At 35.7% G+C, this 13,825-nt stretch overlaps 1 protein-coding gene across 2 annotated transcripts in view; it reads left to right on the top strand.

Annotated features, from left to right (window-relative positions):
• The window catches only part of Oprm1 (opioid receptor mu 1), a 63,602-nt gene that overhangs the window by 27,278 nt on the left and 22,499 nt on the right, over positions 1-13,825 (top strand). The window contains exons 2-3 of one of the 2 annotated variants that reach the window (XM_020185147.2): positions 11,149-11,501; positions 12,277-12,797. In XM_020185147.2, coding sequence (XP_020040736.1) covers positions 11,149-11,501; positions 12,277-12,797 — 874 coding nt within the window. Of the gene's footprint in view, positions 1-11,148; positions 11,502-12,276; positions 12,798-13,825 lie in introns of those variants that run through there. The other variant, XM_074072036.1, reaches the window with a different exon arrangement.

Here is a 13,825-nt window from a genome sequence, read left to right as displayed (position 1 = left end):
TGAGTGCTAAGCACAATAAATCTTTTTAAAAAATCTCCACATTTTGTTGAAGTGCAAAGATATAAAAGAAATAAGTTGAAAAATGCTATAAGAAAGGGAAAGTGATACTTTATAAGGGAATAGAATGAGTTATCATCAAAATGATGGGAGTAAGAAAGACAAAATAATGATGTGTTCAAAGTGAATGAAAACTACCTTGACTGTGTAGGTATTTTAGAGGTTACATCCACAATGAACACTAGAAGCAAGTTATTTAGTAACATTAAAGTAAGTAGCAAAATAATCAATGACAAGTCTTGAAAATGATCTTGCGAGCAATAGGAATGCAGAGGGATAAGATGGATTGGCATTTTTCATCACAAGGATGAAATTATGTCTATGTATTTTGTAGATATTAAATCTATTTCACATAATCAAAATAACCATTTGTTAGTGCCTACTATATTCTGGGCTTAGAGGAACTGTTATATTCAACCTTGCCTCTGGAGGACTTCCTGTCTGTCAGGGACACAGTGAGTGTAACTGTGGATACACTCATAATAAATCCAATCTGCCACTAACTGGCTTTACTACTTGCTGGAAGGGAGCATATTTCTCTGAACCTTAGTTTCCTCATCTACAAAATGAAGATGACAAAGTACCTATTCCATCAACTTTATAAATTACTTAGACAAATACCAAGCATATAGGCAATATTTATGATCATTTCTTCTCATGCATAAGGAGATGTTTGGAAGAATAGTAGTATAAAGGTTATCTCTAGGAAGGAGCATTTCAGTTTACTTTTTATGCATTGTATTTGTTTGATTTATTTTTATATTGTATTATATTTTACTTGGTATTGTTTGATTTATTTTTACATTTTCATAAAACAAAGTTGAAAAATGTACCCTAATGAAGCCAATGGTTTTAAATCATTAAGAGAGAATTTATATCATTGTAATAATCTCAGAATTTGGGAAATCTTTATGAAAAACATGCATATACACATTCCCACATTCTTCTAAGGATAAAAAAGATTGAATAAATGATGGCAGTCATAGTGCAAATATTTACAGTATTCATTTTAATTTTTACAAATCAATAAGTAAAAAATAACCAAAGAAATGGTTAAAAATGAAAATGAACTCATAGAAAAGATGAAACAATTTAATAAGATATACAGGAAATTATTTTCAACCACTAATCAGTGAATGTTCATTAAAATAATAGTGACATATTACATATCACTCATAAGATTAGTAAAGACTTTAATAAGTTTTAACATAAAATGCCAAAAGGACATAAGAACCAGAAATATCATGTCTTGGAGACAGGACCACAACTTCTTTGCTGGGTCATTTAAGTGACCCTCTCTAAATATAAAATACCATCTCTTTATGATTTTCTAAGGCCAACCCAGCAAAAGATTTGCACATTAGCACCTAGGATAGACACAGCAATGTCTATTTCAGCATTGATAATAATATTGAAATCGTGAACAACATAAATGCCAATCACAAAAAGAGTACAAACAGTCAGTCACATTCTACTATGCAACTACTAAAAATAATGGATTGAGTCTATGGATATTAAAATAGAAAGCCCACAAAATTATATTGTTGACTAAAAAATTAAAGAAACTTAAAAATTGTATATACAGCATGGTACTAGTTGAGTTATAGATATAAAATATTGCATATTTTCTAAGGGTATATATGCTTGCAATTATTGAAAAAGCCACGTGTGTGACTGACTACTCGTGTGTGTGTGTGTGTGTGTGTGTGTGTGTGTGTGTGTGTGTGTGTGTTTAGGGTAAAAAGAAGTATATAATATTGAACTTTGGGCTTACAGGGATCTTTAGTCTTATTTGTAACTTGTGTATAATCGGCATCATAAATCAATTAAAATTAATTTTAAAGTAGAATAGAAAAAGCACAAATTTGGCACAATACTTGTCTTTAAAGAATCACATGCATGTGCCCATAATTTTAGCCTTTGTTGTCAATAGCAATCAACAATGACCAACTGTTCACTACATTTGTGCTCTGAATCCCATCTCCTTTTAGTTTCTCAAGGACATTATTCATACTGGTATCCTCAATTTCCCTTGCTTCATCAAGTTCACATCACAGCAACATTACTCAGTAACACAATACATTCTCTAGTATATCAAATCATGCTTTCTAAATTTTTTTTTAATTCTCAAAGTCACATTCCTCTCCATCCCTCTTCAGGACAAAATGCCTCGAAAGCATTTGCTACAGTGTCTGTGTCCAGGTCCTCACCCCTCATTCAATTTGTAACTCATCTATTTATCATCCAACCCTACCACTTCATGGAATTTGTCAAAGTCACTAATGGTGTTTATTTTCTAAACCCTGTGGACATATCTCTGTACTTGTGTTACTCAATCTATCTGCAATTACCAGCACACTTGACTCATATTGACTTCATTACACCTTTTTGGCTTCCTTAGAACCAACGCTGGACTTTGTTTATTCTGACTATTCCTTAATTCCTCCTCATTTACCAGAGATTTAACCTGTGTCATTTTCTCTTCCCTGTACACTTTGTGTCTCTGTGTTCTTCTACTGTATCAGACTTTACAACAAAAGAATGTCCCAGGGTTTCCATGATGCTTTTAGCACAGCCATCTTTGAAACTGCTTTGCATGCTTACCTTCATCTAGCTATACAGTGTTGAAACAAACTAATGTAAAACAAACATTATTAGCAAGATGGAGTCTGGAGAAATGGCACCAGGTAGGGCAGAAAGGAGCCTCAAATACTTGTACTTCTCTGTACCCCACCACAAAGGAACGTGGTTAGACAATTAGACTTTTCTTTTAGATCTTACTTGTCATCATTCCATGGCCTTCGATGCCTGAAGTTGGTAGATTTTTTTTAATGTAAGTATAAATTGGTGAGACAAAATGGAATATTCCTTCTTCATTTTGCATCAAAAGTTGCTGATTCCCTAAGAAAAAAACTTGCTTGATCTTACCACAAAAAAATAAAATAATCAAAATCCTTATTCTTTTGTTCAATTCCATTCAACTAGCATTTGTTGGTGCCTATCTTATTCTGAATGAATGAATGATTTCCTACATTTTTATTTTCATTAACTTTCCATTTATGTTATTATTACTATTTTGCTTATATTGTCTAAACTATACTATCACCAAGATACAATCATCAGCAAAAGTGGTGTTTGGTACAGTGGCAACAGCAAAAGTATATATGAAGCCTTTTATTTGTTGTTCTAACTTCAAAAGAAAATAATTTTACTGATAGTCTATGCTCTCTAAAAATTCATAATATACACATATACTTCAGCTTCAAAAATTTTCTACAAAAAATTTACTAATATTGATGTTGATACTTTTCCAAAAAGTAATATCGAAAATATCAATGGTGTTGTTTTTTTATCACATATCAAAGCTGTCTTCTTTATTATTCCTTTAATATTAAATAAATATCTAGGGGTACGCCATTATTTGAAGTTGTTGGTAATACGTACTTGCATTTGTGCATAAAATACTCAGATCCTAAACTATATTTCCTTTTCTCTTAGAAGTTCTAAATTTGAAAGCTATTTCTAAGTTCTAAAAATGAGATCTTCAGAATAAAAGCAAAACATGTTATCCATGAACTCAGAGCTCTAACTCCTGAAATGAGTGCTCAGATGCTATTTTCAAAGTTATTTGTCCAAAAAATATTTTATGTATTATGTATTTTCAGACAAAAATTTAAAGCCACAAATAAGAACATTTCATTCATTATAACTGCTTATTTATACCACATAATATATCATAATACCTGCCTATAATTGATAAATATTTATTACAGAAAACAAAAATTAAAGAGGTAAAACAAATTTTCATATAAACTTATAATGAGAAAAGTGCTATTCATGTTCTGATGTAAATTTTTCAGAAATTAAATAAGCACTTATAAAAAGTATAATCCAAAAACAACTAAGGAAGGACTTTTGGTCATAATGGAAGATCTCATATGTGGATAGATTCCACATATGAGAGAGAATATTTGAAATTGGTCTTTGTCAGTCTGGTTTATTTCACTTAACATAACGATTTCCAATTCCATCAAGCAAATGACATAATTTCATTCTTCTTTATAGCTGAATAGTACTTCATTTAGTATATATATACCACATTTCGTTTATACACTCATCAGGTGATAGACATCTAGACTAGTTCCTAGTTTAGAATATCCTGTTTTCCTATAAAAATGGATGAGAAGTTCTCTCTATTATATGCTGACTTGCATTCCTTCTAATATTTTCCCAGGAGTGGTATAGCAGGATCATACATTAGTCCTATTTTTAGTTTTTTTAGGAACCTCTTTATTTATTTCCTTAGTAGCTTCACTAATTCACAATCCCACCAACAGCGTATGTAAGGGTGCCTTTTCCCCTGCATCCTCACCAGCATTAACTATTGTTCATGTTCTTTATTAGCCATGTGTACTTCTTCTTTTGAGAACTGTCTGCTCAATTTATTTGACCACTTCTTAATTTGATTCTTTGTTTGGTAGTTAATTTTGGAGCTTTTTATATATTCTAGATATTAATCCTTTATCTGATCAATAGCTGGCAAAGTATTCTCCCATTTTGCAGATTTTCTTTTGATTCTGATTATTGTTTTCTTTGCTGTGCACAAGCTTTTAAATTCTATTTGTCAATTCTTGTTCTTATTTCCTGAGCAATTAGAAGCCTATTCATAAAAGTACTACCTATACCTATGTTTTCCTCTGCAAGCATTTCCCTATGTCTTCATATAGTAGTTGCAAAGTTTAAGGTCTTACATTTAGATCTTTGACTAATTTTGAATTAATTTGTAAGCAAGTGGAGAGATAAGGGTCTAGCTTCAGTTTTCTACATGTGGATATCCAATTTTCCCCACATTGTTTGTTTTTCTCCAATATACGTTTTGGTACCTTTATCAAAAAATCAGATGACTGTTGCTTTGTGGTCTTATTTCTGGATATGCTATGCTATTCCATTGAGCTATATATTTATTTTGTGCCAGAAGCATGTTATTTTTGTTATTATTGCTTTGTAGTATAATTTGAAGTCAGATATTGTGATGCCTCTGACATTGCTCTTTTTACTCAGGATTTCTTTGACTATTTGGGGTCTTTTGGGCTTCCATATGCATTTTAGGATTGATTTCTCTACATCTGTGGAAAATGGCAGTAGAATTTTATGGATATCGCAATTCAATCTGTAGTTTGCTTTCAGTAGCATGACATTTTCACCATATTAATTCTGCCAATCTGTGAACATGGGAGATCTTTCCATCTTCCAGTGTTTTCGTCAATTTCTTTCTTTAAGGTTTTATAGTCTTCCTTGTAGGGTTCTTTCATCCTTTTAGTTAGGTTTGTTCTTAGAAATTTAAATTTTTTAGACTATTGTGAGTGGGATTGTTTTCCTGATTTCTTTCTCAGTATGTTCACTGTTGGTATTTAGAAAAACTACTGATTTTGTATTTTGATTCTGTTCCTGCTATTTTCCAAAAAGCATGTTCTAATACATCTACCTTATCTTCAATCCTAGATATTCTGTCTTCAATATGATCCATTCTACTGTGGAGACTTTCAATTGAGTTTTTTAATTTGGCTTGTATATCTTTTTATTTCTGGAATTCAAATTTGATTTTTTCACAGTTTCTATATCTTTGTTGAATTTTTTTTTACGCCTTACACTGTCTTCTTTTTTTTAATTTTTATTTTATTCATATGTGCATACAATGTTCATTGTCTTCTTTTCATTCAGCTCTTTGAGTCTTTTTGGAATTCATTCAAGCTATTATTCATGTGCTCTTCAATTTTATCGATCATTGTATGATCATTGTCTAAAATTTCATCCTCTTCACTATCATTAGTGTTTGTTACTGTGAGTTGAATTTTAAGAGGAGTCATATTGCCTTGTTTTATCATGATCTTTGTTTTTCTGCACTGGGATTTTTATATTGGAGGTTTTAATTACCTATAGTGTTTCATTTGAAATATTCTCAATGTTCAGACATAACAGTGTAGTGGCCAGGTTGAGGTGCCATTCTCACCAACAGACTAAGGTTAGTGCTCAAAAGCTAAACATTCACCCATGTGATCTAGGTAGCAGGCCTGATCACCAGTACTACTCAGCTCAAGGAAAACTAGCTAGACTCTTTTGTAGAAACCTTGGTTGTATACTTCTGGGCTGCTTTCACTATAGAAACTTCCCTTCTTTGTGTTCTGGGAGCTCCTGCTGGCTTCAGGAGCTTTACAGTTTAAAGGCCAGCAGATTCGCTCTTACTCCAAAAGCCCCTCAGTCTATGTCCCCAGGGATAGAAAGCATCCAAGCCTAGAGGTGATACTGAATGCATCATAGTGGAGTGAGGAAGACAAACAGAGCTCTGAGTTCTGCATTGGCAGGGGTAGAACTGAGGGACCTAGACACTCTGCCTTCTGATCTCAGCACTTACAGACCCTCCCCAGCAGTTCACCTCCCTCTGAAGAAGAGGTGGCTGTGGAAGTCATGTGATTTGGAGGGTCTGGGCTAGGGTCCTCAGTCTGCCTAACAGCAAATATTCACCAGATGTAGTTCTGGAGGTGGATCTTAGTGCTCTTAGACCCCGCCTAGTGGTTTACCTCCCTGTGGGAGAAGGACTCTATGGAAGTCACAAGATTTGGAGGGTCTAGACTTTAGGTTCTTAGACCTGTCTGGAGTAACCACATGCCAGGATGCAGCTCTGGAGGCAGGCTTCAGTGCTTTCAGATCCTTCCTAACAGCTACCTCCCTGTGGGAAGAGAGAGTATGTGACAATCACATGACTTAGAAAGCCTGGGTTTGGGACTTTTAGTCTTACCTGGTAGTCATTACACATATCCTAGAGGCAGGCTCTGGAAGCAAAATACTGTGTCAGCCACAGACTAAGTGCTCCATTTCACAAACACCCTCAGGCCATGGGATTTGCTCCTCACCAGTGTGGGTGGGACCTTCAACCACCCTGTCCTTCACTGCTAGAGCTCCCCACAGCTTGAACTTCTTTAAGGATCCATATAGACCCTCTCCCTCTCCACAGCCACTTCTCGTGGTTGTCTCCCACTCAGAAACTGAGGCAGTGTGATCCCCTGACCAGTGATTGTTCCTTGTTTTCAAGTCCCCAGGGTAGCTTAGTCTCAAGCAACAGATGTTTTCTCAAGATGATGCCATGCTAAAGCTCTCAAAGATGAAGAAAGTGACAAATGTCTGCCTTCACTGAGAAAGGCACACCTGAGCAATCACTCTCTCACCAAATCCCCACACGGTATTTAAAGCTTGTGAGAATTGTGGGCTAGAATTGCCAATTTATCACCAGGGCTGTCTGGCTTACCTTGTTATTGCGTTTTCAGCTCTCCCCCACCCCAACCCCCAAAAGCCAAGGGTGAGTCTTGGAACTCTTTGCTACTTTTTTTTTTGTTACCTATGCTTCTCTGCGCTTTTCTACTGTCCTGCCACCTCTTTCATTATTACTGCTGCTCTATCTCTCTTCAGAATGTAGTCTCTCCTTTGTTACCTGGCTCTTCTTCATGGAATCAAAATGGGGGGTGGTTTTTAATTTGCCATCTTGAGCCAGTAACTAACTTATCCTCTTCTTGCTCTCTCTCCCCCTTCCCTTCTTTCTCTTTCTCTCTCTCTCTGTCTCTCTCTCTCTCTCTCTCTCTCTCTCTCTCTCTCTCTCTCTGTCTGTCTCATACACACGCGCGCATACACACACACACCTGGGATGTTAGCATGGAAAGGAAAATAATAGATAGAAATTCAGACAGGTACACATTTGACTACTTTCTTCACTTACATCATAATTTGAAATATAGGATGAGCATCTTTATTTCATTTGCTTTATCCAATTCATCATAAGAGTGAAAAGATGATATTCTAGGGAGATTTTCCTCCATTAAAAATATGAGTTTCTATGTGAGGATAAGTGGACATAAATGTCATACCAAATGTAAGAATTGTACTTTTCCACATGCAATGCTGACATGTAAAGGGGCTCATTGACTTTTACTGAATTAATACCTTCTTCTTTACTCAATTTGTTAACATTCTTAAAGGGCAGAAAAAATCCAACAGGAGGCTACTGTCTTTTATATATCCAGATGACTCTTTTGTGAACTCTTTAAAGAAGGTAGACAATCGTGGGAGCAGGGGAGAGAAATGACCCAAGCCTTGTATGCACATATGAATAATAAAATAAAATAAAAGAAGGTAGACAATCAATGTGAAGTCCACAAGATGGACTGTGACTTGTATCCTTCCTCTTTTCAGGCTCCCTTAGTCAATTTACACTGAACTTACAGAGTCAACACAATTCAAACAATTAACTCAAAAACAAAATGAATGCTTTCAAAGCCCACCAGATCTACATGAGTCATTTATTCACAGTATTTTCATTCATCATGAGTTGATCAAAATCAACAAAGTTTAGGAAAATGTATTGAACTTTTTAAGTGCCCATATAGACCCTTTCCCTTCATGCCAGAAGTGGCATGAAGAATGTGTCTGGAAATAGATAGGAATTGTTTTATGACCACAAAAAATATGAACACTTATAAGTAGAAGATACATATGCAACCAAGGTGATTGTTGAACTATCAATAAAATGCCTTAACCCAAAACAGTATCCAGACTCTCCACAAAGTCATTCTAGTGCATCAAACATTGAAAGTCCTAAAGGGACACAATCACAATGTCATAAAGAACAGAATTGCATGGTAAGTTTGGGAGAGTCATAAAATAAAAAAGCCACTTAATCATCTAGAACAAATATTAAAGAAATATTTACTAGCAAAATCCAATGGGCTAAATAGAAAGAAAGAATAGCTGTGAGGAAGAAAGCCCCAATTCATGAAACAGGAGTTTTGGACCCAAGAACTAAACTCCTGAGATTCCTTACGCCAGGTCTTCAATGCCAAAAAAGAGGCATGGTGAAGGCAGAGAAAGGAGATTTATTTCACAGCTCAGGACATGCCATGGGGAGAGACAGAGTAAGCACTCAGCTCATTTTCAGCCATCTTAGGGGTACAGACATGAGCTACATGCTTAAATAGAAGAAAGAACTGGGGGCAGGGGACAAGGGTATGTATACTTAAACAGTTCCAGTCACAGATAGTTGACCATCACCTCAGTCCAAGCATTCTGGGAGAGGTTCCAGAGGGAGTTGTTATCTGGATGTATTGTCAACTGGCAGGTGGTCCATCCTGAGGAAGGTTTACTGTTGGGGGTAATTTCTGTCCCTTTTCATAAAGATGTTATCATCTGTCTTTCTTGGGATCCAAAGTGATTGCAAAGCAACTGCAAAGAGAAGGACTCAGAGCAAAGGCAGATAGAAAATGGGGGCTGGAATGCTATGCTTTTCTCCTGTTATTAGTTAGTTCATAGGCCCAAGAAGGAGTCAGTGCTTTCATCAAAAGCAGCTTGAGTGCTTCTTCCATTGAGAGGGTGCAGTCAGTTCAATTGAAGCCATGAAGACTCTTCAAGTACATGCTACATATCCCACCACTTCACTTTGCCCACTTTGCCACTAACCATATTTATGGCACAGTTAAAAAGAAGTAGACTCAAAGGACAGAAAATGATTGTGTTTTGATGTCCAGGGGTTCTATTCACACAAACTCATATAAACCAAGCAGCAACAGTGATCTTTCCTTAAGCTTACCTCTTTGGGCCACTTGCTAACTCTGGTTTCTATACTCCTATGTAAGGCTTGTAGAGTGTCCCTATCCATTTACCTTTCCTTATACAACATTCAAACCACCACATCAGAGCAGAGGAGAATAAAAAACTTGCTTTTGCTGAATGATATTATTCTTTTTCTAATCAGACCATCTTTCCAGATTAAAGTCTTTGGTATATGCTGAAGACAACTGGTATCCACAAATCTTAAGGGCTTGTGTAATTCTTTTTTATATGTTTAGAAACTATGACTCAAAGCATGAGTAATGGGGATCAGAATGCTGGCTATCTTTAGATGAAGGGTCTATGGATATAACAAGAAAAATTAAACATCATTGTTCCTGTAAAATGCCAATTACAATAGTTTTCTATTCCCTTTTTATTATTTTATCTTTTAATTAACATACAAAATAACATATATTATATACATATATATGATGTTCAATATGTTGTGAAATATATGCATTGTGTAATGGATAAATTAAGCTAATTAACATATGCACTTACCCCACTTTTCCTTTCATGACAGACCTTAATTTAATTTTGTTTCACAAACACCTCATTCCAGAGGAAAAAGTGATTTTTTTAATAGAAATAAGCATATAATGTAAGTACCTAGTGCTCAAATAAATCTGGGGAAATGGTTGGGAGTATGATGAGTCAGAAAGCTGACCTTAAAAACCCCTTGTTTAACATGAAACACTCTGTTAAAGATAAGATGTGAGATGTGAGGTCTTCTCGATAGTGTGTGAGTAGTGCAACAAGAATGCCTTCTTCTATAATCAGTGGAATATCTAGCAAAAGATATTTTTCTATTTTGGGGAAGAGTCTTCTGCTTATAAACAACATCAAAAAATTTAAACTTCTTGAACATAAAGGACAGTCATTTTTAAAACCACTAATAAAATTTGTGATTTAGGGGTTTTTGTTTGTTGATTTATTTTTGTACTTTGGAGGATTTTGTCTAAATTACCACTTTAGTTTGCCATATTTACATTCCTTACTGAAATCATATTGATTTACCACGTCAAATCAACTTGTTTTTACTGTCTTTTCCTTAAGAAAGTAATACTTCCAAAGCAACTCAAAATAACCCCAAATCTAAAAGTGGGTATCATTTCTGACAGGAATGCACTATCTGCAAATATTGGAGACTAAATCAGGTATCAGAATTTTAGAGCTCACGAAACTATCTCAACCTGTTTTTCCTGAAGAAGTTCATGAAATTTTCGTCAATAATTTTACCTTCCTGATGTTTATTTAAATAAAACCACTTCCTGGAACACTGAATTAAGGCTCTTAACTAAGGAGTCTATAATATAATTTACTCAACCATCAGTCATCTTGGGTTGAAAGAGTTAGATTCTTTCTTACTGGAAACCTACCTGTACTTCAGGTTGGTACCTCTACTTATTCTGTCCTGACTCTTCCTTTATCTCCTAGATACACCAAGATGAAGACTGCTACCAACATCTATATTTTCAACCTTGCTCTGGCAGATGCCCTAGCAACCAGTACCCTGCCCTTCCAGAGTGTCAACTACCTGATGGGAACATGGCCCTTTGGAACCATTCTCTGCAAAATCGTGATCTCCATCGATTACTACAATATGTTCACCAGCATTTTCACCCTCTGCACCATGAGTGTGGATCGCTACATTGCAGTCTGTCACCCCGTCAAGGCTCTGGATTTCCGTACTCCCCGAAATGCCAAAATTGTCAATGTCTGCAACTGGATCCTCTCTTCTGCCATTGGTCTACCTGTGATGTTTATGGCAACAACAAAATACAGGCATGGTGAGTGATGCTGTAGGCCTCAGAGGCAGAGAGTTTACACCTTGATAACATGAACCAAGTAAAATTTATGGAGAGGTCCAGTATCTTTGTCAAAGTTAAATTACTCTTTCTAATAAAATGCCTTTTATTTTGAAATAGGAGTATTTCCCTGTAATTCAAGTCCACTAAACATTTTAAAGAGAATATAATCTATTTGCTTTTGATTTCTCTGAACTTACTTCATGAAAATGATGAGTAAATTTAAAAATAGATCTCCCCAAGGTAATTAGAGTTTAAACCCAAAGAGTGTCATACTGAAGATTGTTTTAAAATTTAAGTAGCTGCCTATCTGACAAACTCATCATTTTAGATCTAACAGAAGAATAATGAGCAACCTATCCAAAAGCGGGATGAAAACATCCATTGGCAGGAACCTCCTAAAAGCTGTGGACAATGACTATATTTTTATATCAATATAAATCCCACGGAGTCTGCTTCATGTTGAGAGGTTCATAATTGGTTCACTGAATGAAAGTTTAACGTGATCAAAGTAGACAGCAAAATGGGAAATTTAGACAAAAAATAAAAAGTAACTTTCCCTGAAAATCAATAGAGTTGAATTTCTTCCACAGTTTCTTTAAATCTTTCCTTACTGGATTGTGTAGTAATAGCCTTAACTTAGCTCTGGTCAAGGTTATAAATTAGTAAGCAAAATGGCAATATTAACACCAATGATATAATTAAATGCATTATATCATTAAAATGCTAATTTTTCCTGAAAATTCTTTTCTTCTAGGCTCCATAGATTGTACCCTAACATTCTCTCACCCGACCTGGTACTGGGAGAACCTGCTGAAGATCTGTGTTTTTATTTTTGCCTTCATCATGCCTATCCTCATCATCACAGTGTGTTATGGACTGATGATCTTACGCCTCAAGAGTGTTCGCATGCTCTCAGGCTCCAAAGAAAAGGACAGAAACCTGAGAAGGATCACCAGGATGGTGCTGGTGGTCGTGGCTGTGTTCATTGTCTGCTGGACTCCCATTCACATTTATGTCATCATCAAAGCCTTGATTACAATTCCAGAGACTACATTCCAGACAGTTTCTTGGCACTTCTGCATTGCCCTAGGTTACACAAACAGCTGCCTGAACCCAGTTCTTTATGCATTTCTGGATGAAAACTTCAAACGATGCTTCAGAGAATTCTGCATCCCAACATCCTCCACCATTGAGCAACAAAACTCCACTCGAATTCGTCAGAACACAAGAGACCACCCCTCCACGGCCAACACAGTGGACAGGACTAACCACCAGGTATGTTGTTTCTAGAATGAAGTATGCTTACTGGGGGGGTGATACAAAAATCATAGCACTTGATATCACTCCAGGAGTTTAATCCCTTAGAAGTTCAGTAACTAGGGGACTGAGGTTCAGCCTAAGAATGGAGGGACCAGGGGAGCAAGTTGTGATCATAGTGTCAAAAAGAAACTCTGTTTTATAAATACACTCTAGTTTATTTGTATGTGCTCATTTAAGTATGAACTTATACCAACTAGAAGTCCTTAAAACTGCTAAAAGTCACTACCTCCATGGCCTTCTATTCCAAATTAATAATGTTAGCATATTGTGGAACCAATCTTGATCTAGAATCTTTCTCATTTTCTCCAGAAATATTCTGTATTTCAAAGGTATCAGAAATATTCTGTATTTCAAAGGTATCACCCCAATGTCAGTGTCACTTCTTAAAAGCTAGTCCTCCTCCAATTCTGTGGTTAAAGATCCTTGTCCACAGGTACAAGAAATTTGAGAAAATCACTGTCACAGCAAAGGAGAAAAGAGCCAAGAAGATTGGCCAGCCCAACTCTGGTTAAGTCATTAGTTTGTAGATGCTGATATGTGAACTCTAGAACAAATATCAACATCATGTCCAATTAATTTTGTAACAGTCATCATGCCATTTGGAATGATGCTGAAAAGGATGACTGTATTTTGGGCTTACATTCCTATGCCCAGAAGAGTACAAGATAGGAGCCTACGTGACAGATTTAAGATTTACACACAGTGTTATAATGGCACAAGAAGTCAAAAAGGAGGAAAGAGAAAACCCTGTCTCCAAGTTTATATTGTCTTGTCATGTCATTGCTTTTCTGTGACTTGATTGACCTATAAAGTCAATCAAACATGACTTTATTATTAACTCAAATAAGCAAATTTTACAATAATGGTGTGCACATCCCAAAATCATAGCATTATAACTTTATGATGCAGAACTTAAATTCAAACTTCCCATGTAGTAAATATTTGGGTGAGAACATTGGGTAAAGTTTCCTGACTCAAAGGTC

Source organism: Castor canadensis, chromosome 1 (genome assembly GCF_047511655.1).
Source record: "Castor canadensis chromosome 1, mCasCan1.hap1v2, whole genome shotgun sequence".
Taxonomy (NCBI): domain Eukaryota; kingdom Metazoa; phylum Chordata; class Mammalia; order Rodentia; family Castoridae; genus Castor; species Castor canadensis.
Note: the sequence above shows the minus strand (reverse complement) of the source record. Positions and strands in the feature narration are given on the sequence as shown.